At 41.7% G+C, this 27,923-nt stretch overlaps 1 protein-coding gene across 1 annotated transcript in view; it reads right to left on the bottom strand.

Annotated features, from left to right (window-relative positions):
• The window catches only part of LOC126188636 (multiple PDZ domain protein), a 1,242,986-nt gene that overhangs the window by 92,217 nt on the left and 1,122,846 nt on the right, over positions 1 to 27,923 (bottom strand). Inside the window, exons 21-22 of the mRNA XM_049930237.1 lie at positions 11,859 to 12,014; positions 11,627 to 11,779 (exon numbers count right to left, since the gene is read on the bottom strand). Of these exons, the coding sequence (XP_049786194.1) occupies positions 11,627 to 11,779; positions 11,859 to 12,014 (309 nt within the window). The remainder of the gene's footprint in view (positions 1 to 11,626; positions 11,780 to 11,858; positions 12,015 to 27,923) is intronic.

The following is a 27,923-nucleotide window of genomic DNA, read 5'->3' as shown; positions in this document are numbered from 1 at the left end:
TGAGAGAGAGTGTAAAAAATTGTTGTAAAGAAATTGAATCATGGTATTTAAAGAAATCTTTCATTAAAATGACACGTTCCACATCATTACGAAATGTCGTATTCATGATCTATGGAACAAGAGTTAATCTAATGTAATCTAATCTAATCTAATCACATCATATTGATGATTAGCCATGAAGAGTCATGAATTACCGAAAGTTTTGCCAATACCAGTAACCAAATCTAAACTTGAAAATAAAAGACGACAATTTTTGTAATAAACCGTGACTCCTATCAAGACCCTTTCATCCCTGTTATCTAACCATGAAAGATGTCTGATATACCTCCATTCTAAAGTAACAAAGTGTGCATGCATTTAAAGATGAAGTGCATGATGTGAAGTTCTGTGACGGAGATACGAACCCAACACGTAATCCGATTGTTAACTAAGAAAAATCAAATGTTACGTATCGGTTTTTCTTACGAGCTGCTAGGTGTCTGAATCTAAAATAAGGATACAAACTTTTGTGCCTAAGCGACAATCGAACTGCACACCTACCGTGCATCCACGAATATAGCTTAAGTATCAGTTGTTTACTCATGAACAGTAAGATGTGTGCGTGTTTGACCAGAAATAACGACACCTGTTGCGATTGTTGGCAACACATGAACAGACATTGAAATTGCGCGTTAATTTTCACTAGCAGGTGGGTGTGCACTTGATAAAGCTAGAAATGAAATTATGAATATTTTTGTACTGGATCAGGTTTCAGACCCACATACTTACCTTTGGAGGAGACCTAGAGAAGATTGCAGTCTTGGGAAAAGGAACGAAATGACTGAACTATACTGTTCCGAGAGATTCAGATCCTCGAAAGAGGAGATACGAATTCGTATCACAGTCCAGCACCAAATTTTTAAACGTCTCTAGTTCAATCAAGTACAAGTAAAATAAGAGCCCTGTCCCTTTAAATGGCTATCGGTTCATCAAATAAAATACAATTTTCTAATGTAAGTAAGCTTACTGGCGACTATATTTCTTTTTACCATGACTTCCGCTATGTCATTTCCCAACGTAAACCGGCTCTGCCCAGTTGGTAATGAAGGAACGTGATGTTTAATGCGGATTCTCTTGAGGTTACCAGAGGTAAAATAAATCTGTTTGTGCCTCTTAAAAGTAAATGCCTGAACCCACGCATTGCACCTGTGATAGCTCGTTCCACCAGACCATTGTGGCCACATTACCCAGCCCCAGGAGTGTGCTGTAACGGATGATGTGCTTAGCTTACAAAATTAGTCACGGTGGAAAAAATGCGAGTCTATTAAATGGTCAAGTAGAAGCAAGCTTCTGACACAGAGATTATGCTATTCCCATGTCAGCAGGATGTAAAGCCTCTTCTAGGCATCATAGGCTGGATGTGAAGCCATTTTGATTTTTCACAAATTCAGCAAATTTCTTAGTTCGAGAAAATCCACTGTGAAGTGTGAAGTTGCCGGATAATTCGATTATTACTGTTATTATTACTATCATTTTATTCATACCGCTGATGGAACACGACCGTAGTCTTGAGGTTAAACGCGAGACCAGCTAATATGATATTGTAGATTCGCTTGAATTACACTCATAGCTTCAGCACCGAGAGGAAAGGGGCGAAAAAAGTTTTGTCGATATGTGCTTTCGGTCGCCAGACGTCATATTAGCTGGTCTCGCGTTTTACCTCAAGACTACGGTCGTGTTCCATCAGCGGTATGAATAAAATGATAGTAATAATAACAGTAATAATCGAATTATCCGGCAACTTCACACTTCACAGTGGATGTTCTCGAACTAAGAAATTTGCTGAATTTGTGAAAAATCAAAATGGCTTCACATCCAGCCTATGATGCCTAGAAGAGGCTTTACATCCTGCTGACATGGGAATAGCATAATCTCTGCGTCAGAAGCTTGCTTCTACTTGACCATTTAATAGACTCGCATTTTTTCCACCGTGACTAATTTTGTAAGCTAAGCACATCATCCGTTACAGCACACTCCTGGGGCTGGGTAATGTGGCCACAATGGTCTGGTGGAACGAGCTATCACAGGTGCAATGCGTGGGTTCAGGCATTTACTTTTAAGAGGCACAAACAGATTTATTTTACCTCTGGTAACCTCAAGAGAACGACGTTATAATCCAGAATCCGCATTAAACATCATGTTCCTTCATTACCAACTGGGCAGAGCCGGTTTACGTTGGGAAATGACACAGCGGAAGTCATGGTAAAAAGAAATATAGTCGCCAGTAAGCTTACTTACATTAGAAAATTTTATTTTATTTGATGAACCGATAGCCATTTAAAGGGACAGGGCTCTTATTTTACTTGTACTTGATTGAACTAGAGACGTTTAAAAATTTGGTGCTGGACTGTGATTCGAATTCGTATCTCCTCTTTCGAGGATCTGAATCTCTCGGAACAGTATAGTTCAGTCATTTCGTTCCTTTTCCCAAGACTGCAATCTTCTCTAGGTCTCCTCCAAAGGTAAGTATGTGGGTCTGAAACCTGATCCAGTACAAAAATATTCATAATTTCATTTCTAGCTTTATCAAGTGCACACCCACCTGCTAGTGAAAATTAACGCGCAATTTCAATGTCTGTTCATGTGTTGCCAACAATCGCAACAGGTGTCGTTATTTCTGGTCAAACACACACACATCTAATTGTTCATGAGTAAGCAACTGATACTTAAGCTATATTCGTGGATGCACGGTAGGTGTGCAGTTCGATTGTCGCTTAGGCACAAAAGTTTGTATCCTTATTTTAGATTCAGACACCTAGCGGCTCGTAAGAAAAACCGATACGTAACATTTGATTTTTCTTAGTTAACAATCGGATTACGTGTTGGGTTCGTATCTCCGTCACAGAACTTCACATCATGCACTTCATCTTTAAATGCATGCACACTTTGTTACTTCAGAATGGAGGTATTACAGACATCTTTCATGGTTAGATAACAGGGATGAAAGGGTCTTGATAGGAGTCACGGTTTATTACAAAAATTGTCGTCTTTTATTTTCAAGTTTAGATTTGGTTACTGGTATTGGCAAAACTTTCGGTAATTCATGACTCTTCATGGCTAATCATCAATATGATGTGATTAGATTAGATTAGATTACATTAGATTAACTCTTGTTCCATAGATCATGAATACGACATTTCGTAATGATGTGGAACGTGTCATTTTAATGAAAGATTTCTTTAAATACCATGATTCAATTTCTTTACAACAATTTTTTACACTCTCTCTCATTGCTTTTTATTTCTCTCTCTCTCTCTCTCTCTCTCTCTCTCTCACACACACACACACACACACACACATATTCTTTTTTATTTTTATTTGTATGTTGTGCTCGACTATCGGCGAGGCACGGAAACGCCTGTGAATGACCTTCTTAGTTTTGAGTGCACTTACGAAAGAAATATAAAAACAACAATGAGAGTTACTGATTTATGATGCTCAGTTTGCAGTCAGTTCTGAGTATTATTAGTAACTACGCTCCAGTCCCTAAACCTAGTTACAGAAAGCGAATCAGACGCATTACGTATTCCAGGCCGTAGCAGCCGCGACTTGGAGACACCAGCTATGGTCACTTCCCAGACTGCTGTAGGATCACATCAGTTCGTCTTCTTCCTGCTGGTACTGTAACTGTGATTTGGCAACAAGGCAACGTATGTTTGGCAACTCTGTGATCGACGAGTTACTTCCTGGTGTGCATGGAATTAAGCCTCAAAGTTCACTTGATTTTACCTGTCATTTCCATTGAATAATCTGAGTTATTATAGCTTGAAGGGTAACAAAAGATTGAAAATTTACGGTTTTCAGCCCAGGAAAGTCATTGCAGGTGGAAATCACAACTAATCTCGACCTTTAAATAGCGGTTTACGAGTTCTAGTTACTATTGCCGTCGTAATAGGAAGCTGAGACCCATACCTCCTCGCCAGCTCTGTGGTAACGTGCTGACCTGTGAAACAGCGTCTGTTACGGTTCGCAGTTCCAGTCTCACTGACTGAAACGTTTTTATCCCTTCTGTGAAAGAGCTACAAGCAGTCAGATCAAACATCAATAAGGAAATCGCAAGAAAATGCTTTCAGCTCATAGTGCAATGTTGAAAAACTTACAATGCTGCACAACAGGTAACGCCTCTTTCCGCTGCTGCTAAGCGAATTTTGGGTTTCTAGGAATACGTAACTATATTTATGAAATGCCACATTTGCATACCTCTTGAGTATGACACAGCATACCAATTAAACACAGACCCAATCAAAATCTAAGTGAGTAGTATTTTACTAATTCGTGTCGATAGAGGCATGCTTGTGTACAGATACTTTCGTCGTAAGGTTATCATGGTTAGTTTTATTTCATTTCTTATAATACAGTGCACAATTTTTGTAAGGTTTCCTTTAGTGTTGTTAAAACAATAGTAAACATGAGAGAGAAATTTATCATCAACGATATATGTGAATTCCCTGATGTTACCTATGACAGTCTGACAATGCACATGCAGTTTATTGATTACATGCATGTAGAAAATTTGTTCTGAGTTAAAGCTGTCAATCAAAGTTTGAAGAAGAATAAAATATCACTACCACACGACGGCTAATGTAGAAAATACTTTTCTGACATATTATAGCACGATGCGCTCTCCCTGCACATCTTCGAGATGCATCTGCTGCCTGCTGTCTATCAAACCTGAATAGAACAAACTGTCACAGTAGTTAGTCCTTTTTCCACATGCGACTACTTTGGGTTGAGAAGTGAAGGGAATTATGTTCAAAGTTCCACTAGATTGATAACTTCAGCAGAGAGCAGAATTGCGTTTTAAAAAATGTAGCACTGAATGTATTCGAACTCGCGACATCTTATCTATGCTACAAGCTGACACGGAGCTACAACAGCTCCAGAGCTCGGCAACTATTCCTCCAGAACTTTTGGATTCCACAGCACTGTGAGATTATGCATATGGCCAGGTCTTGACTTCTGATAGACAAACAGTTACAGCTTTTCTTTTGGTGTGAACGGCGTTTTCTAGTAACAGATAGCACAATAGAATAGCTCAAGTGGAAAGGAACACTTCCTATTTAAACTTCTGCATCCTACAATGTTGGCAGTTGTGTGTAGGTGGCAGTAACGTGATTTTATTTCTGTGATTACAAAATAGTCGAATGTATGCACTGGGTAGCCGAGGCAGCTAGTTCATGGTGATTCGGTCAACCAAGTAAAGGAATTTACTGAACATGCTGCAAATTACTACAGGGAGCCTGTGTGTCAGAATTCTCATCCAGTGTGGCGCAACTGCGTTACGATAGAAAAATGACTCGCAGAGAAGAGGATTTCGTGGTCTGTTGGACGGATGGTAGGTTGTTATACCTATGGTCTGGGTTCGATTCCCACTTCTGTCAATGATTTTAGATAGGGAGAGACAGATTCCATTCTCTCCTGGCTACACCAAGTGAAGGAGATATAATGGCTGCGTGGTCTGAAAATTCACATTAAATATGATATTCCTTCTTTACCAAGTAGACGGTAGGTTGAACCACAATAAAGTCTGGAGTGGCGACATGTAGAAACTCTATCACCAGTAACCTATCTTATACTAGTTATTTATTTCAAGTGACGACACAAACGCTATGTATGGTCACAGGACACTTATTCCATCTTTTATTTGAGCTTCTGTATGTCGATAAAATTGGTTCTGAACTGGGAGTGCAACTCAGACTGCCCTTAACGCGGAATTTGATCCCTTCGTGGCAATACAGCTCGGCTACAATTTGTTGTTTGTTCAAAACTGCAGATTCCTCAACACCTTCACACATTATGCGTGAATGGGATCGAATCCTGGCCCGACACTAAAGATTTAATTATGTATTATCAAGCTCTAGCATGAGAACACCTATCTGCTGGTGGATAATAATTTTGATTTTTAATGTATTTTCATTCGCTGTCAACACTAACGATATCTGACGTTTTTAACTCCCAGTGAGACACAGAACTATTTGCGAGATGACTGTAAGTTCAAGATGCTATTCTCAGCAGCTGGTGGAGAAAAATTCGGTAGCTGACGTCTCTTTGTGTGTAGTCAACAACGACATGTGTGGGGCTCTATTCCCAGTGAGCGCTGAACTCTTCGTCATATTATTTCTAGTTCAAACATGCTCACATGTCACTGCTGGTGCAACAAACCCATATTTAACGTTAGTTTTCTCTAGAATATAACAGCGATAGGTGCCGGGTTGGAGTCCTGAGAAGGATAAAATTAATGTTTCGTCTCGTCATTTCAGTTAAAACATCTAGTTACTGCCGCGAAATTCCAATATGTCACATTTGACTGTGCTTCGATAGCAATCCGATTAGGTTCCGGGTTCGAATCCGTGTCCAACACACAGCTTTACCTCACGGCATTTCAAGTAAGTTACTTGTGAAGAAGCAATATTTAACATCTCTCGTAGTTCATTAACAGGGACAATAGATGCTGGGTAGGAATTCGCGTCTGTTAAAAATGTTTGCGTTATGCAATTTAAAGTTGATATTTGCTAACTGATACTGTCTAAAATCGAGGTATATCACCCTCTGTATGCCTAATCAGGAATGACTGTTAGTTTCCGTCAGTCACGAAATCTTTGCTTAGTCTGCATGAGCTGGGTTTGAATCCATGTGCAGAACAAGACGGTTCGTCGTGTCATTTAATGTTCATACATATTCTCAACTAGCTGCTCGTGAATAACTTAAATTTTTAATGTCATTTTGTGTTAAGTAGTTCAAATGGCTCTGAGCACTATGGGACCTAACTTCTAAGGTCATCAGTCCCCTAGAACTTAGAACTACTAAAACCTAACTAACCTAAGGACATTACACACATCCATGCTCGAGGCAGGATTCGAACCTGCGACCGTAGCGGTCACGCGGTTCCAGACTGAAGCGCCTAGAACCGCACGGCCACTTCGGCCGGCCCCCACCATCTGGTATCAATGCATTACCTTATAATCCATTATATATAATCATTTTCATAGTACACTTGATATTATAGATGAGTAGGACACAAGACAGGACATAGATAATGTCCGTTTGACGTCAACAGTGTGTAACATTTTACTTTTTTTGAATAGGACAATGTTCCTCTCCAATAATTTTTAGATTAGTTACAATAAGCTTACGCTGCAAGAGAATTCGCTTGTATTTTTCAATATGTGGTCTGTTGTCGGTTTGAAGGCCTTCCATAACATCGGCAACGTAGTGCAACTCCGCCGAGAGCTGTCTGGAGTAGGGTGGAGATAGCAATGTGAAAGTTGCGAGCTGTCGAAGACGATCTTCATATTCCTAATGCAATTAGGACATCGTATACTCTTGACGACGTTTAGCACCTGTGCGGTCAGTCACCCAATTTCAGAATTCATTTTGAGTAATCCTGCTAAATTCCCAAAATATTGTCTTTTTATATTGATGAGTAATATGGATAGTCGTCACGTTCATGTGCCGTCTACAACGCAAATTTAATGTTACTATCCTAGGAACTAACCTGCAATACGTTTTGTATTTCATAATCGGAACTATCTGCATTAACCGTCATCAGAGCAATGTCAGGGAACAGAATGCAGCAGTGCCTACTTGAGGACCTGCTTGAGTCGTGTTCTAAGGAAAGGGTAGTTGCTGGTTCACATTATATTACACTAGCGAGAAGTACCGACTTTTCCTTTTCTCTGCAAACATCCAGAACTAAATTCAGTAACTAAATGCTAAGAATATATTTGCATTGTGCCAACTCAAAGATCAATAGATATGGATATAGATATAGATTTTTATATTTAAAGCCATTCTCGTTCTGCGTTGGAATAAACATCATTCATTATTTGCTTGTTCTTGTTACGATTGTTATTGTCATTCTCTCACTCACAAGAGTCTTATGCTGATGCTGTATGAATAAATTATGCCATTGGATACAAAGCGGTTTAGTTTTGAGACCTAACCCACGAGGGGGGAAGGCACAGTGGTCTGCTTCAGGAATTCCAAGCAATAAAACACAAAAAACAACCCAGGAAGGGTTCGAACAGCTACTTTCACGCAGAGACATGCATTTGGAATCTGTTCATCGTTACGGGGTCAAACAAGAGGGTAACATTACTGAAACAATGATCGGGCTACTTAGTATATCATAGAGCATACAGATTTCAAGGAGGAAACGTATGAAGACGCAGACTTCCTCGTTATCAATAAGTGCGGCATATCTTTCATGTTAACGAAAGTAAATTCCCGCTTTACCTCTTCTTACGTGTCAAATGAAATGAATGCCATGAGGAATAGAATATTTGTTGACTGCGTCTCTTCTTGCTTCCATCCTTACCAACATATTTCTTCATTCTCGTGGTAATCATGACATTCTATGTGCATGCTGCAAACGATTGCAAGTGGACAAATTCGTCTTCGAGGTGCAAAGTGTTTGGTATCTTACATTATATTCAATTCGAATAAGCTTCCGGTGTATTTTTACTTCGTTTGTATTTTAGATGATTATGAACGTTACGGAAGTTTATCTCACATGCTTTATGTTGAATGAGAAACATTGAATGATCCGTTTTGCTTTCCCTACGTTGAAATGATATAATGTCGGCGTCAACAGCCTTCTTCCACGCCGGAAGCTGAAACTTGTATCATTCTGGATTAATGATAATTGAATGTCTCATATGTATACATAGCCCACAAGGCGGCGTCAGAAACCATAAGGGGAGAACGCCGCATAAAAACCAAACGTGCGCGCGCGTCTCCACTCTGAAGAACCGTATCGGAGAATCGCGGCAAGCATTTCGCTGAAGAGCTGCCTCGTCAGAGAGCCGAGAAATGGCAGCGTCGTAGCCAGTATTTGTCAACACTCTGATAGTGCATTTACTTCCGGGTGTAGGTCGGCGTTACCTCGCTAAATTCACTTGACATTCGTTTTCCACATCGAAGACTCGTACGATATAATCCACTGCAAGATGACACAATTAGAAAGTATATTTAATTTCTGGACTCCAAGAATGGCGTTCTTCACATAAGTAACACCTGTTTGTGTGTGCATTCGGGAGGACGACGGTGCAATCCCGCGCCCGGCCATCCTGATTTAGGTTTTCAATGATTTCCCTAAATCGCTTCAGGCAAATGCCGGGATGGTTCCTTAGGAAGGGCACGGCCGATTTCCTTCCCCATCCTTCCCTAATCCGAGCTTGTGCTCCGTCTCTAATGACATCGTTGTCGACGGGACGTTAAAACAGTAATCTCCACCTCCTCTGTTTGTGTGTTTAAGGTTGCGTTTTGAGGCTCAGGCAACATCGCAGTGACTATAGTCCGCCTCTGGCCGCCAGTGTGTCGTTAGCTCAGAGGTTCCCTTGTGCGTTGCAGTGCTTGTACTATAAGTTCGAATCACGGTAGAAGCCGCTGACTACAACCTTTTATTTTCCATTTTAACTAATGGAGTTGCAAACTGCTAGTAAAAATTTCTTATGCGAAATCTGAAGAATGCCTTTAAACATCAATCTTCGTCCGATTTCGACTTAGTAAATTAAGTTAATATCATGGATTTCTGCTTTGCAAATTCCAAGGTGCTTCACTGTAAAATAGCTCCTGAAAAGATTCAAACCGACTGTCAACGATATAAATTTGAGCTTTGTTCGTCATATAGGTCTAACATGTCAGAAGGTTGTTTATGAAGTGCACATGTTCATTAATATAGTTCCCATCTTCTAAATTTTTGCAATAGCATTTAACTGTAGACGTTTTCTAACACCGGCGTTAGCAATTCCTTTCCGTTCTCTGAAACCTTCAAAACGACAAATTTTTCTGGTTTAAATCTGATGACCTTAACTATCACTTCCGATCAACAATAAATACTTCATGAACCCATACATGGAACTCCAAATGTGCAGTGTGCCTGCACTGCTACAGAGCATGCATTGCAAGGTATTCACACAGTTTATCGCATAGACTTACCACAAGGAATGAAACAAGAAATGTAATACACTTTACACCACAGACGCTCACTCTGGCTTGACGAAAACATCCAAACATTGGCCAAAAGTTGCACAAATAATTAAGTTTGAAAGGAAAAGAAACGAGGTATGAAGCATTTATAAATTCATCGAATGTAGTGAGGTGGTTTAATTTCGTCCCAGTCTATAAAATTAATTTCGGGCTATACTCAGCTCTTGCCGATTACCCGCCTACTAATCAGGGCGTCTGTCTCCGTTGCTTTTGAGCGTGAATGGAAATTGTAGAAATTTTCTGTGGAGCAACATTTAATAATAAAGCGTTTTAAATCATCAAAAGCGATGAGCGGTAGCAGGCGCTTTCGATAAAGAACGGGGGAGTGCAGCGCCGCTGCTGTCGCCACGGCCGCTGCCAGTAGCCAGCAAATGGATCCCGGAGCTTTGCCGCATACGGCGTCCAGAGGAGGACAGTCTGCAGGAAATCTGCCGTAAAATCGTTACTAGATAAAATTTTGATATCGGTGTGTCACAAAGCGAAATAGATTGAATCTGCGCTACCATTACATTCACGTCTTCAGCATTCAGACAGAAGAGGCTATAAAAATATTTTATGCCAGCTGCTCTCGATCCACTGACATTATGAACAGAAACAACGCACGCTACCGCTAGACCACAGGCGTAATCAGCCTAGAGTCTCTCTATCTTGGGACAAGTTTTCCTCCAGGAAGTGCCGCAGTCTACAGTGTTGCCAGATTGTGCAGATAACCGGACTTAGAGAATTAGCGAGTTGGCCAGTTTTTCTGTCCCATGTCGCGATCGGCGCGGACTTAGCCTCTGAAGCGGCCGGCCGCCAGTCGAGTTTTATGTCAAAGAGTGTACATCTGGTCGGCAGTGGAATACCACTGTGGGAGGTGTGAGAAGGATTGTGGGTAGGATACACATTTCAGGGCACAATGAGATGTAGTTGAAACCCTGGCAGACAATGTGATTCAGTTGCTCCAGTCCTAAGCGGTACTGAGACAAAAGAGGAAGGCTCCTTTGCTGCTGGATGGTGAGTCTTCAGGAGGTGTGGGTGACTAGAGAGATAAGACATGGGAGCTCTGTTTCTGTACAAGGTTGGGAGGGTAATTTCAGTCTGTGAAGGCTTCAGTGAGACCCTTGGTATATTTATCATCCCCCACTCCTGCACTGCTATCCTTCGTCTTCCCCGCCCAGCTTTCTTCTTACCCCCACCACTCAGATTACTTCTCCCATCATGTGCAGTTTCTCATAGCCTGGCCTCAGCGGCCAGACACAGTGGTCAAGTGTGCGCGCATTGTGTTCATAGGAATTTTTGTGTTGTTTACTCTACACGAAGGTCTTTTGGCTGAAACCTCACTTGTTTAGCAGTCTTTTTGTTGGACCTGTCTGTGGCTCGACATTTCCAGTACATGGTGAATAACGATCTATCCTTTTTCACGATACTGTCATTATTCTATCCTGGACTGTCCATTGCTTAACAATAAATTTACCTTTTCAAACTCAAGTTGTATGTTTTACTTTTTTCTACAGTCATCATCCTGATGTAAGCTGTTTTTGTGGAAATTTTTGTTATTCTTTTAATTTCTTATAAGGTACATCAGTAGCAAAATGACAGTTTGAATAATACTTACAACGTCTGAGATAAAGACACCATGTCCATTTTTCCTTCCAACAATACTAAGTCCCAGTCCCTTACCAGGCTTTTTTGTAAGTTCAACCTCCATCACATCAAATATATCGTCTTCTTTAGTTGATGCTTCATCTCTAAATACTACCATTTTAACCTGAAAATAATAATTGTTCAGAGATTTTTGCAGGGAAGACATTTTTGTGTACAGATGAACCATGATAATAGATTATTACCTTAGCAGGTGTTTGCCTAAGAGCAGCTAAAGCCTTACTATGTGTTATATTCCGAAAGTCTTCACTATTAACCTCCAAAATTTGGTCACCAGGCTTGAGTCGTCCATCTTTCGCTGCTGCTCCATCGGGATAAACTTCATGAATAATTATCACACCCTAGATATACATAAAGAATAGTTTAATGAGATAACTTCCACATGAAAATTTTAGTCTCAAGGTGGTAACTAATTACTTTAAATTTATCAATGTGAAAATTACTGGTCAGAAATGAAGAGTGTCATGCTGGAAGTGGTAGGGGGGAGTGGGTGGGGAGCCATTGTAAACAGATGAAAATGGGAGTTTAAAGCATTCATCTGCATAATCCTCATTACAAAAACACACAAGGAAGATACAATTTGCTGACATACTAAAAATGGATAAATATATAAAATAAAAAATAAAAAAGAGGTTAAAATGAACTATTCTTTGTATTTTAAGCAAATCTTATAATGAAACGCTGTTCAAAAATATTTAAGAACACTGGAACAAATTAGCTGTCCAGAATGCACATACTAATATGTATAATTCACTTATACGTCTTATGATGTAATACACCAAATGTGCTGCAAACAGTAAATCACATTTCAACATTTTTTGTTAACTTAACTTGGAGGTCTCTACCCACTTCTCTTCCCCAGTTAGTATTATCATCTCAGTAAAACATTCTCTGACAATTTTCCACGAGGTTTCTCTGTTTCAGATGACAGGTGTCAACATCTTGCCACAATATTTCAGCCAAAGATTAATGCTTTACACTGAAAATTGCTGGTACAAGTAACAGAGTTAAAGCCAACACTTACATGCAGGCACACATGCATACGTTAGCACTGTATGAGTGCCCTCTGTCGAGTTTAGTGGCCTCTGTCAAATATTGATTCATCTGAGGCATGCAGATGCACAAGTAACGGTGACATTGCATGTATATCCCCTGTGATATTTTGGGCATATGGAGTTAAAACTCAGGTATCAAAATAACAAAATTAACTGTAACTATACATATCACTGTGCATAACTATTTGTTCTTTCTGAAGATATTAAATAAATCATGAAGTCTTGTGACTTATCCAGTTGAAAGCCACCACTAAAATTGATAATATCTTCCATCAAACATTTTTTCACAGAGTCCATAATAACTGAATCCCAGAAGGATCTTGCTGTGGCCAAGATTTCCATACCAGAACAATCCACAGAATGTCCAGTGGAGATACAATACTCAGCTACAGATGACTTGCTAGGCTGTGAAAGGTAAAGGCGGCTTCATGTTTCATGCAATGTGTGTATAGTCTGACCAGTGTATGCTTTGCTACACTGGCATGGTATCGTGTACACTCCAGCTTTCCACAAACCCACATCTATATCTACACTGGTGTATCATAGCTCAATGAAACACTGAACATCGACAGAAAGAACTACCATAATATAGTACAGAAGATAACTGAAAGAAATACACAATGTTATGAATAAAATGACACTTTTATTTAAAGACAATAATTACATTGAAGTCACTGTGATTCATGATAATCCCCTGCACGTTACAAAAGGCAGGACTTGGGCCTTAACATCGTATGTGATAAGGACAGCAATGCATGCTCTATAATATGCTACCATGCTGGCCACAAGATTAGTAAGGAGTTCTGGTGGTAGGGCATTCCATTCCTTCATCAGCATGGTTGACAACTCCTGCATGAACATTGGTGCATGTGGATGAGCTGCAGTGTGTCTCCCCAGTGTATCTCACATGTGTTCGATGGGGTTTACATTGGAGGGAAACAGACAGGCCAGTCCATTCACCAAATATCCTACCATTCCAAGAGTTGCTCCATCTGCACTCTTTGATGTGGTCACATATTGACATACATACAGGTGTTATGGTGTTGGGAGGCATAATGTTGCATGGAAGCACTGATCTCCATATCTTTGAACAAGGCACACTCATTAATCAATATTATTGTGACACTGTGCTCCTTTCTTGTGTTCGTCTTTTCATGGCAGCATTCAAACCGGAATTTTTTTATAGATGACAATACGAGACAGCATCAAAAATTGCAGGTAGAGCAGCCCTTGGAACGAGAGGATATTCAGTGAACAGACTTAAATCCCATTGAGCACATATGGGAAGCTTTCGGGAGACACACAGCAGCACATCCACATGCACCAAAGACCATCCAACAACTGTCAACCATGTTGGTGGAAGAATGGAATCCTTTATCACAAGAACACCTTACCAACCTTGGGGCCAGCATGGTAGCATATTGTAGAACATGTATCGCTGTCTATGGTGATCAAAAACGCTATTAACACTTTGTCGTCCACGTCTTGTACAAATGTACTCGCTTGGCACCGGCAGCGCTAACTCGGATTACTTGGCTTGTTGTCAGCCGTTCTTGACATTATCGGGAGATTATAAATCGTTAAGTTTTACTAATCTCATCATTAGTTCTCATAAGTTCACAACCCTGTTCCCCTACTTTCATAAAATTCTGAAGATATACAGACGTAAATAAATACAAAATTTGTTTGTTTCATATACTTCTTTATTTGCATTGTCTTTGGTACTTAGTATTTCTCTTTCGTATGATATGCAGCAAAACAGTTTCCAAGATGTAACGCAACTCCACAAGACTTGAACATTAAGTTTGTTGTTCTCCTTTATTTTGTTTTTGCTACGAGTATACAATACAAGTGGAGAGGTTGAGTCACATGCTGATTTACCAAAATCTTTACTACCAATTTCAAACATATGACAAGTACGATAGGCAATTACATCTCTATCACTAAAACTTTCAAGACCAGGTACACTAGAAACTCCGCTACCACCTCTTACTACGGCAACGGTGAACCATCAATTTCCATGTGAGAAAGTGTCGTTTATATCCAAGCTAAAATTAAGAGAACATCCAAGAAATACACAAGGTCCATCGACGAGGGCATGGGCTGCAACACAACCTCTCCACTTATATTGTATACTCGTAGCAAAAACATAAAACCTCTCCACTTGTCTTGTATACTCGTAGCAAAAGAAAAATTAATCAAAATGAGTCTGTATTTATTTGGGTTAAAGGTAAAGGTGTATGTGAATATGTAAAATTTGTAGCTGATTGTACTTTATATTTCCATAAATAAAGATCTGTAGCATCAGCCACTAAGCAGACAAGGGTACATCTAGAACCAGAGACTCAAGGATGCAACAGTTTTGTTATGTAAACACTCTTATTGCTTGGCCTTGGCGGCGCGCCAGCGGGGACGCGCACACCTAGAACAACTAGTGTGCGCGTCCGGGATAACGTTCTGCTGGCCACTGCGAAAATGCTAAGTCCCTTATCTAAGGTCAAAGTCCTTGCACAGTATATAAGTGAGCGCACTCTCGCGCTACGCTCAGTCTGTGTCTTGCTGCTGCACAGGCAACTGCATTGAACGATGCCAACATGCCCTACCGGAGGTATCGTCGTACCCGCACAACAGTCTACAAAACCATAGAAAACGTTGAACTTACAACAACATCATGTGACAAGAAGAATCGCATTCCAGTGAAGAGTGTTGCAGCCCACGCCCTCGTCCATGGACCTTGTGTATTTCTTGTATGTTCTCTTAATTTTAGCCTTTTTTTTTTTTCGTTTCAGAAATAAGTATTAGCTGGTGTTGCTTTATGTGACTAGAAAGTCTGTCACCCAGATCATGATGAGACGTATGCGATGCAGTGACAACCCCCAAGTTTTGCTCAGAAGGGGTACATGGTCTTTTATCCACAAATCAGATACTTTCAATAAAAAATCATGAAATCGGAGATTCTTGTGGTCTGTATTGAAATACTGTCATGTACGGAATGCATTAAATACTGAGCAATTAAAGAGGTACATGAAAACCTATTTTGACCATTTTATAGTTTTTCTGTATATAGGGTAATAGCTCAAATATTGGTCTGCCCGATCCACTCCTTTCATGTATTTGTTGTAGTCTAATACACTTTCAGGTTTTTTTTTAAATTGTGTAATTGGTTTTTCTTCATTTTCTTTGAATGTCAGTCAAGACGGCAGTACGTATTGTAGAGATCATTCGAATCGTTTTATTTTTCGAAGCTCTCCATACCTGTGCGAGTACTTCACCTTTCCGTTGATAACAAGCTTCAAACCCAATTATGTTGTCTTTGAATAAAAGTGTCATTTAGTTCGTCTTATAGTGGGTGTACTTCCTTCAGTTATTTTCTATACTACAGTATGGTTGTAAGTAAACTTTCACTACTTGAGGCAGGGTAGATGGAAAACTATTTACCGTAAGCACCCAACTTTATCGAAATGATGTTCACACTGTGTCTGCAGTATTTGCATTGTTAGTGATGATCATGTAATGAATTGCCATTAGGCACTGGTACTGGTACGATGACATGGGGCTGAAACATAAGTATCAGTGTGCATTACAACTGCAGACAGTCGGCATGGGTCTGGATAAGGTGGGCAGGGCTTTAGTCATAATACTGTTTCACCAAAACAACAGCAACAGTGCTGCAGCAGCACCAGGCAAATATAGACACATTAAATGAATATGGAAATGTCCTCTTTCCGGTTCGGAGTTGAAGAACATGATTTGGAAGTCAGAATCAACTAGCGATTTGGGAAATGCTCCTGGTAAGGCTGACTGACAACTATGCCACAGACTACTGAAGAAGTTACCGTTGACATGGATGAGAATGCTGAATGTGTGATCTTCAAGAAGTGCACCAGCTGTCACAGCAGCTGAACATTCCATGGTCCTCTGTTCAAAATGTGCTACAAAAAGTTGTGAGATGGTACCTCTAGAGCAGTTCCAGTCTGTCATGGAAGCAGATGTTCATTACATTAAGCAATGTTTGTGTTCTGGAAATATAGACATGGTACACAATCAACAAATATTACCACCACATGTGGAAATTAAAATGTCAATTACCTAAAGAACAAAACTAAGTTGCAAACAGGCACAATTAAAAGGCACTTACACAAAGCTTTTGACCGCACTCTTCAGCAGCAAAAGAGAAACAAGAGAAACACACAACATTCATACACTCCAGCCAGCACACCAAGCACGCATGACCGGCAGCTCAGGCCAAAATGCAGTTATCATGTGGGATGGCAGCAGCAATCTGGAGGGAGCAGGGAAGGGGCAGTGATAGTAGTGTACAGGTGGGAAATCAGAGGAATGCTGTCTAATGGAGTGTACAGGGACTAGAAAGCAAATAGGCACAGCATCAGGAGGTTGTGGGGCAGAAATGTGGGGGAAAAAAGGAACGAAAAGGAGAGGAGCGGGCAAAGACGGGCAGATGCACTGGCACAGGGCTACAAGTAAACAGGGTGGGAGATGAGAATGGGGAGGAGATGATAGAATGAGGGTGTGGAAACTGTTGGCTGGACAGTGTGAGGTCGGGATAATTACGGGAGTGGAGGATAACTCCCATCTGTGCAGTTGAGAAAAGCTGATAGTGGAGAGGAGGATCCAGATGGATTGGGTAGTGAAGCAGCTATTGAAATCGAGCATGTTATGCTCAGCTGAATGTTGTGCCACAGTGTGGTCTACTTTACTCTTGGTCAGTTTGGTGGTGGCTCTTCATCCTGGTGGACAGCTGGTTGGCAGTCATACCAACACACAAAGCTGTGTGGTGGTTGCAGTGGAGCTGGTAAATGACATGGCTGCTTTCACAGGTGGCTCCGCCTCTAATGGAGTAGGATAAACCTGCGACAGGACTGGAAGTGTAGTGATTGGGAGCGGCGCAGTTCCAGTTGTTCCAGTCTGGGGTTGTAGTGTGTGACGAACGGGGCACTACTTTGTGGCCGGTTCATGGGAGTGGTGAGAGGATTGGGGTTGTGAGGGGAAATGGCATGGGAGATATGTTTGTGTACTAGATCTGGGGGATAGTGCCTGTTTGTGAAGGCCTTGCTGAGACCCTCAGCATATTGAGCAAGGGAGTTGTTCTCACTGCAGATATGCCATACCCCAGCTAGCCAGGCTGTATGGGATGGATTTTTTGGTGTGAAAGGTATACAGCTGTTGAAATGCAGGTTTAATGCAGACGGAAGAGGAGATGGAGCCATCAGAGAGGGAGAGGTCAATGTTTAGGAAGGTGGCACACTCGACTGAGAAGAACAACATGAAGCAGATGGGAGAGAAGGTTTTGAGGGTGTGAAGGAATAGGGTTACCACAAGTTTTCCCAAGTGAAATTCCCTGATATTTCCCTGTTTTCCAGACAAGTTTTAGCATTTTTCTATGACAAATTTTGAGACCTCAAAGGTGAATAAAGATTTAAGTTGACAAAAAAATATGGGGACTTCTGTGTTTCTAAATGTGTGCGGAAAAATCTTAAGTACTAACATTAACATCTTTTGTAATAAACTGTTTTTACATGGAGAAAGCAAGCCAAATGGTATGTGTGTTTCATTAAGACCACTGATGTTATTTCAATTCAATAAAACAAAAAAACATTTGAGACAAAAATAGGCATTTCCTTGGAGTAGCAAGACAGATTGGAAATACCTTCACTGATTTCAGAAATCATCTCAGAAAAAAGTAGGCCTCTTGAAGAAAGTGTATAAGGCAGGGAAGAGTTGTGTAAACCAACACCATAGGTCACCACCAATAAAATGTTGGTTCTACTATGTTCATTACTATCTGTTATTACCCACTGAGTAGCGTCAACTACACACATCAAAAAAGGTATCACCCCAGTTCCCAAAACTCCTGAAGATAGATGTTGGCTGTGGATAATGTATAATAGACACTGTCCCTTTGACTGTTGAGAGACGTCACTTAACCCACCAAAAGATGTAAACAACCATGCATGAGCAGCACCTATTAGACGGAGAGGATTCGACAGCAGATCAGTTCCAGTCATTCCACCAAGAAGGAGGTACACAGCTAGTGTTCTCTGTAGTTCAACCATTCCTTGATTGTCAATACCAAGGTTTGATCATGTCAGCATTGTTGCTTTGTGCCAGGAAGGGCTCTCAACAAGGGAAGTGTCCAGACGTCTCAGAGTGAACCAAAGCAATGTTGTTCGGACATGGAGGAGATACAGAGAGACAGGAACTTTGATGACATGCTTCGCTCAGGCCGCCCGAGGGGTACTACTGCAGTGGATGACCGCTACCTATGGATTATGGCTCTGAGGAATACTGACAGCAACACCAACATGTTGAATAATGCTTTTTGTTCAGCCACAGGGCATTGTATTCCTACTCAAACTGTGCACAATAGGCTGCATGATGTGTAACTTCACTCCTGACATTCATGGTGAAGTCCATCTTTGCAACAATGAAACCATGTAGCATGGTACAGATGGACCCAACAACATGCCGAATGGACTGCTCAGGATTGGCATCACGTTCTCTTCACCGATGAGTGTCACATATGCCTTCAACCAGACAATCGTCGAAGATGTGTTTGGAGGCAACCCGGTCAGGCTGAATGCCTTAGACACACTGTCGAGCGAGTGCAGCAAGGTGAAGGTTCCCTGCTGTGTTGGGGCAGCATCATGTGGGGCCGACATATGCCACTGGTGGTCATGGAAGTCACCGTAACAGCTGTATGATACATGAATGCCGTCCTCTGACCGATACTGCAACCATAGCGGCAGCATATTGGCGAGGACAACAATTCACGGCCCCATCGTTCACATTTTGTGACTTCCTTCAGGATAATGACATCGCTCGACTAGAGTGGCCAGCATGTTCTACAGACTGAACCCTCTTGAACATGCCTGGGATAGATTGAAAAGGGCTGTTTATGGACAACATGACCATTCTGAGGGATCTACGCCAAATCGCCACTGAGGCGTGGGACAATCTGGACCAATAGTGCCTTGATGAACTTGTGGATAGTATGCCATGATGAATACAGGCATGCATCAATGCAAGTGGATGCACTACTGGGTAGCAAAAGTGTGTACAGCAATCTGGACCACCACCTCTGAAGGTCTCGCTGTATGGTGGTACAAGATGCAATGTGTGGTTTTCCTGACCAATAAAAAAAGAGTGGAAATGATGTTTATGTTGATCTCTATTCCAATTTTCTGTACAGGTTCCAGAACTATAGGAACCGAGGTGATGCAAAACTTTTTTGATGTGTGTATTTTAGAGGCATTTTGTGTCCGCCTGCTGAGCTGAGTGGTAACATGTTTGCCGGCTCGATTGTTGGCTGGGTTAGATTTTCACTCGTGGACTGGGTGTTATGTTGTCCTCATCATCAATTCATGATTACCGACATGCAAGTTGACTAATGTGGCATCACCTGAATGAAGACTTGAAACCTGGCAGCCAAACTTCACCACATGGAGTCTCCCAGGCATCAATGCCACACAATCATTTCTTTTTACAGGTATTGTGCGATTTTTCTTTCAAGAAATATATGAGTACATAGCGTACAAACTGCCAACAACTGCCATAATTCTTTTCTTCTTTTCTTCTTATCGTCCATACTTTCTAAAATATGAACTACTTTCAAAGTGCCAAAACGTGCTAGAATGAATAAAAGTCTATAAAATGTCACACTGTACAATGTTCTTGCAGTGAGACAGTCACAACTCCTAAAATCTATCATCTGTGGCCTCTGGCCTGCCGAGGAGCACAGCAGTCCTGGGTCCAAGGATAAACCACAAAAATCCACCGCATTATATCACACGCAAACAGACCCGGCCTGTGGGCAGATCAGTGAGACTACATCTGGCAGGCAGGAACTGTACATTAGTGGGAAACGACAGCTTCAGATCGGCAGGCCCGATCCATTAGGGATACCCACACAAATGGCCTGCAATTTTGGCCTGGCGTTGAAGTCCACTCCTGGCCAGCTCTTCACGTGTCACAGACGCCTTGTTGATGAAATGAGCCCGTGGTGATCAATCCATGCAACAGATAACTTGTGCGAATAATCTGAGAATCAATACTAATGAGGATAGGTAACAACTCACTGTGAAGATGAGCACTGAGCCACAGACAGGTACACAAAAAAGACAATCAATCACACTCTCACAACTAAATTTTCGTCCATAGCCTCTGTCAGAAAATGAGAACACACACACTTTCACATCATGCACACATGACCGCCGTCTCCAGCCACTGTGTCAACAGTCTCTGAGAATCAGATCCAAACAAACCACTCCTCACGCCTCCCTGCCTCTTGTCGGCAGCTGCTAGGCTAGCAGCAAGTAGTGGTGGCAGCACTGACTGCAAGCTGAGTGGAATGCTAGGAAGGGGAGAAGCAGTAAGAATGAGGGAGTAGGGAAGCAGTGCACATACTCAGCTGCACCCAGTCAGCAACGGCGCATTTCATCTACTGAGACAGAAATGAGATTTTTCCAGTGTTTCTTTCAAATTTTCCTGCTATTTCCCTGATACGTTTGCAATTCCCTGACACACTCTGATTTCCAGAACATGTCGCAATGCTGAGGAATGAAGATAGGGTATCTTGGCCCTAAGTCCAGATCATGAACATATCATCAATGAACCTGATCCGGACTAAGGGTTAGGCATTTAGGGAGGCTAGGAAGGTCTCCTCTAGATGACCCATTAACAAGTTGGCATAGGGGGGTGCCATTGAGAGAGCGTGGTTGTGTCGTGGATTTGTTTGTATACCTTCCCTTCAAAAGAGTAGTTGTGGGTTAGAATAAAGTTAGTACGCTGTATGAGGGAGGTAGTGGGTTTGGAGTCTGAAGGACATTGGGAAAGTAGTGTTCAATAGCGGTAAGACCATGGGCATAATGGACGTTGGTGTATAGGGAGGTGATGTCAACAGTGATGAGTAGGGAACCAGGAGGTACAGTGGTGAGCATGATGGAGAGTTGGTGAAGGAAGTGGTTGGTATCTTTGATATGGGAGGCTAGATTACAGGCATTTGATTGGAGGTGTTGGTCAATGAGGACCGAAATTCTTTCAGTGGGGGCACAATAACCAACCACAACAGGGTGTCCAGAATTGCTGGGTTTGTGGATTTTCGGGAGCATGTAGAAGGTGGGTGTGTGGGGTGTCATAGGGGTGAGGAGGGAAATGGATTCAGGGGAGACATTCTGGGAAGGTCCCTGGGCTTTAAGCAGGGACTGGACGTTGTGTACGATTTCTGGGATGGGATCACTCTGGTGGAGTTTATAGACTGAGAAATAAGATAACTGGCATAGGCCTTCTCCCAGGTAGTCACTGAGATTCACAACAACAGTGGTAGAAGCTTTGTCTGCAGGTAGTATGATTAGGTAGCATTTGTTTTGAGGTTATGTGTGGTTGTTCTTTCTTCTGCTGAAAAGGAAGGGACTTGGGGGGAAGGATGGTGAGGCTAAGTTGGAGGTAAGGAAGGTGACCAGTGAGTAGTTGGGTGGGAGGAGATAAGGATCACGGTTGGATGGTAGTATGAACTGGGAGAGGCTGGGTTCAATGTTGGAATTAGGTTGGTTTTGGCTGGAGAGATTGCCGGCAAAGAAGTGCTTCCATTACAGGGGTCGGGAGAAGGCGAGTGGGTTTTTGACAAGTACAGCATGGTTAAATTTGGATGTAGGGCTAAAGGTGAGGCCTTGGATAGGACTGGAACTTCTGCAGAGCTGTGGGTTTTCATGGGAAGGTTGGAATGTTTCAGCTATGAATTTGATGGAGTATTGGTAGGGAGTGTTGGCTGATATGGCAAGTTCAAAAGGTCAGCTGGGTAGGGTTTGGAAGCTATGAGGGGTGGATGAGGAGGAGCACTGTGGGTAGGATAGGGGATGTATAGTGATGCTCCAAGGCAGCAGTAGTATGTTAGCAGGTTGGATAACTTATGGAAGTGGTGTCTGGAATGCTCCTTGAGAGCAAGGGACTCACTTTCAGAGATGTGACGTATGAAGCAGGAATTGCACAGTAGTAGTATCTTGTAGAGTATGCCCGTGACATGGAGACCAGTTTTTGCAGTACCAGGTTTGTGAGGGCCAGGTACGGGAAGAATCTGAAAAGATGAAGGTCATTGTGAAAGGAGGAGTGGGAGTCAGGGAAAGGAATTTTTAGTGAACTAACCATAAAAACTACACCTACCCTCTACATGCTCCCCAAAATCCACAAACTCAAGGATCCTGGATGTCCATTGTGGCTGGTTATTGTGCCCCCACTGAGATAATTTCAGCCATCATCAACCAACACCTCCATTCAGTTGCCCGTAATCTAGCTTCCCACATCGAAGATACCAACCATTTCCTTCACAAACTCTCCACCGTCCCCACCTCTTTATATCCTGGATAGCTACTTGTCACTGTTGACACCACCTCCCTATACACCAACATCCATCATGCCCACAGTCTTACTGCTATTGAACACTATCTTACCCTATGACCTTCAGACTCCAAACCCACTACCTCATTCCTCATACACCTTACTAACTTTATGCTAACCCACGCCCATTCCATTAGCAGGGAAGGTATAAAAACAAATCTGCAGCACAGCCACTGGCAGCCACTTGGCATTCTCCTATGACAACTTGTTTGTGAGCCATCTAGAGGAGACCTTCCTAACCTCCAAAAATGCCAAACCCTTAGTCTGGTTCAGGTACATTGATTATATGTCCATGATCTGGGTTCACAGTCAATATACCCTATCTTCATTCATTCACACTCTCAACACCTTCTCACGCATCTGCTTCATTTTGTCCTCCTCAATCCACCTTGCCACCTTCCTAGACATTGACCTCTTTCTCTCTTGAGGCTCTATCTCCACCTCCTTCCACATTAAACCCACCAACATTACCTGCATTTCAATAGCTGTCACCCCTTTCACACCAAAAAATCCATCCCATATAGCCTGGTTTCCCAGGGATGGCGTATCTGCAGTGACAAGAATCTTGCTCAGTATGCTGAGGGTCTCATCAGGGACTTCATACACAAGCACTATCCAGCAGGCCTGGTCTACAAATAGATCTCCTATGCCATTTCCCCTCAAACACCCCATCCTCCCATCACTCCCATGAACCAGTCACAATGTAGTGTCGCATTCGTCATGCAGTACCACCGCAGACTGGAACCACACCCTTCCCTGGGTTTTGATTACCCTCCCCAGGTCTTTGATTATCAGTCATCATGCCCTGAAATAAGGGACATCATACCAAAGATCCTTCCCACCCCTTCTAAAGTGGTGTTCTGTTGCCCACCCAACCTCCACAACATCCTTTTCCACCTTCTGCCATTCCCAATCACAACCCCTTGCCGCAATGATAATGTGAATCACTGTGGAAGACCCAGGCACAAGATCTGGCAATCCATCCACACAGGACTTCCTATTCCAGTCCTGTCACAGGTTTATCCTACTCACACAGGCGGGGCCACCTGTGAACGTTGCCGTGTCATTTACCAGCTCTGCTGCAAACATTACACAGCTTTCTATATTGGTATGACTGACAACCAAAAGTCCACCACAATGAATGGCCACCACCAAACTGAGGCCAAGAGCAAAGTAGACCACACTGCAGCACAACTTACAGCTGAACATGACACATTCGATTTCTATGGCTGCTTTACTACCTGATCCACCTGCATCCTCCCCCCCTCCTCCACCACCACCACCACCACCACCACCACCACCACCATGAGCACCCTGGTAATTATCTCTGCCTCAACCTACAGTAACATACTGTGCCCACACTGTTTCCCAATAGTTTCCACCCCCTTGTCCTATCATCTTCTCCCCATTCTCATCTCCCAGCCTCTTTGTTTGCCACCCTCTGCCAATGCACCCACCCATCTTTCCCCACTCCTCTCCTTTCTGCTTCTATTTTCCCCACCTCCATGCCCAACAACCTCCTGACACTGCACCTATTTGCATTTTAGTGCCAGCACATTCCACCATACAATGTTCCTCTGTCCTCCCACCCATTCATTATTTCCCCTTCCCGATTGCTGCTGCCATTCCACTTGATAATTGTATTCTGGCTTGAGCTGCCAGAGTTGGCGGTCGTGTGTGTGGTGCGTGCTTGCGTACGAATGTTGTGTTTCTCTGTTCCTCTTTTGCTGCTGAAGGATACGGTCAAAAGCTTTGTGTAACTGTCTTTTAATTGACCCTGTCAGCAACTTAACGTTTCTTCTTTATGCTAAATAGCAATATATTTTTCCTTCCTTCATCAGGGTGTCTACGTGGACAAGGAAAAAAAATTCCCGGATTTTTCCCGGATTTCCCGGTTAACAACACACTTTCTCCCGGATGACAGTATATTATCCCCTATCACTCCTTTGAATGGTTATGGTTTTGTACACGGGCGTACAATTTCCTGGCACTTTAGAAAACGAAACTCAGAGAAAAAGACACGTTTTGGAAATATCTTTGATGTGCAGCAACATGTACGCTGCGTATTTTCGTATTACGAAAACATACATTACAAAATCTACCAAACACCGCATGTTACTTTCCGAACCATTGAAACCGAGATTTCGATGCGCTTTTGTAAGCCGTTTGTAACTCATGTCATGTGATCTCGCCAGCCGATGACAGATGATATTCAGAGCATAGGACACGTGATGTAGTCAGCCAATAGCAACATCAGTGTTTCCCAAACAGGGAAAGTTAATAGTTTAAATTAATATACATAGTGTTGTTACAAGAAAAGCAAAGCTTTCACATAAAATATTGGTCTCAAGCTGCAAGAGAAGCTAAGCTTTCGCATATACTGTTGATTTTTTTGCACATTTCACTTTAAGAGGTATCATACAAATGTGTCTGTAAAATTTTTAATAATGACATAAATGTCTGATCTTCAGGGTTCGAGGATTCGAAATGCTTCTAAATGGGTCGTCATCAGACACCTGATTTTTAAATGAGAGTCAAACGCTTTGTGATTTAAGAAATTCACGGTCCATTCTTGTACGTAGTTCAACTTACGTAAAAGGATATTTACTTTGAATGTAACGCTTTTCAAATCACTAATCGTAATATTTTCCCGCGACCTGTTACAAATAGGTTCGTTTCAGCAGTTGCCAGAGAGCTCAGGTAACAGGCGACACCGCGCTTGGGTAGATATCATGACGTAGGAAGCCCGTATGTACGTACGTGTAAAAGATCAATGAAAGATGATACTGCAAGAGCATCGGAATTTCGTGAACCATATCAAAATATGCACATTTAAAGTGCATACTTAAGGGGCACATGTGTATGTCCAGATTCCCAATTAAGTAGATCTTGACCTGATATTATGCTTTTAAGTGTGGTTTTCAGGATGTAAATTTTCTTGGAGCACCAGTACTGTATTATATCATGTTTGGTTCTTTATTATGGCATAATGCCATACGTGCTAGAAAATGAAAACGTGCACTTGAAATGCAGCGAACAGTTGAAACTACCCAGCACTGTGGAATTAAACATTTCGTTTCAGATACATTGACTGCCTCTGCGGAAAAGATTAGCAAAAGTCAAATTTCTTTAGCAAACAGACAAAAATAACTTCATTGTTCCGCAAGGCGATTAATGCTTGACTGTCAGAAAGGTGGAAATAAAATAAAATCTGAAACTAATGACATATTTCAGCCTTTAGTAATTATGTGAATGTGTTTTAATTCACTTGATAGCTCCCGGCCACGGATATCCGTTTTGTTTTCATTTGACGTGAGAGTAAACGAAGGGGAAACAGCAAAATCACTTAACGTAAACACGGGTCACGTGGAGACTACCCACTATAGCTCAGATTGCTCTGCGCATCAAATGGTTCAAATGGCTCTGAGCACTATGGGACTTAACATCTATGGTCATCAGTCCCCTAGAACTTACAACTACTTAAATCTAACTAACCTAGGGACATCACACAACACCCAGTCATCACGACTCTGAGCATCAGCCCCGTATCTACGACATTTGCGAACCGGGTCAATACTAAAAAAAATCGAATTTTCAAAATATGTTCATCTTGTAGCGCACATCTTTCTGAAAAGTCTGAAACATAAAACATATGTATTCGAGGAAATGTAAGTCATATTATTTGGGCTTAAGTATGCCCAAGTGCAGTTCCGTGCCTCTTCATAAAGCATTTTTCTACTGCACGTCCAAACTATATTCAGGAGAGTGGAAATTGAAATGTCCTGTGGTGCCTCTCCTGCTCCCAGTCGGCCGGTTTGGTAGCCTGCCTCTATTAAAAAAAAAAATCTCGCAATTAATAGCGGATGGGATTATTTGTAATCGAGAGAACAAGAACTCTTCGGAAAATCTGAACTCTTCATTGCCCATTAGTTAATAACTTGCTGTTTTGTGTGTCATAAAATTAAATATAGTATATATAAAACCAGTACTGACAAGAGATAAGCAAGAAATTACACATTTCTTCAAACCTTAGCTCCTAGCATTTTTTCTCTCTAATCTTGCTACAGCTTTACATGGCTTGTTTTCCTTTCTGTGAAAGAATCTTTTACCTCATCAAAGTTTGTCAAACGTTTTGCTACATGGAAAATCGAAATGAAGTTATCTAATACTGAAAAAGCTGTTAATACAAATAATACCCAAGACTGGTGCGGTTTCTCGATCTGATTACGTCTATTTTGTCACTGTCTGCTAGATAAAACAAAATAGGCCTTTCTAATACGGCAGCAATTTTATAACACACCAAATAAAAGAGACTGTTTTGGCACAAATGGTCATTTTTATAACACGACAGAATATAATCCAATAAGTATCAATATCAAATGCCTATTAGGTCTACTACAAGCAAAAAGCTTTATGTTACGAAATAGTTTCACGTTTCATTCATATGCACCAGCTTCTCTAGCATGACATCGAAAACTAGTATTTTTATATAAATTTGGAATCGTCTTATTCTTCCATAATTTGTGTGATGTCCTCGTTTCTTCTCCGTCCTCGTTCTAACAAACAATCCTGTCATCACCAATTCTGTAGCTATTGCTGCCACTGTCAAAATTTGTTCGCCGATTAACTTTACTAACCCTGCCAGAATCACTGGTTTAGTTCTCCCGCAATTATTCTCTGGTTAGGCATTGTTACGTGTTCGTACAACACGTTTTCCACGTTACTTCCATAATAGAACTTTAAGCGGCTGGTAGCCGGGGGCTGTACTACTGGTCCTTACTAGTG

This window comes from Schistocerca cancellata, chromosome 5 (genome assembly GCF_023864275.1).
Source record: "Schistocerca cancellata isolate TAMUIC-IGC-003103 chromosome 5, iqSchCanc2.1, whole genome shotgun sequence".
Classification (NCBI taxonomy): domain Eukaryota; kingdom Metazoa; phylum Arthropoda; class Insecta; order Orthoptera; family Acrididae; genus Schistocerca; species Schistocerca cancellata.
Note: the sequence above shows the minus strand (reverse complement) of the source record. Positions and strands in the feature narration are given on the sequence as shown.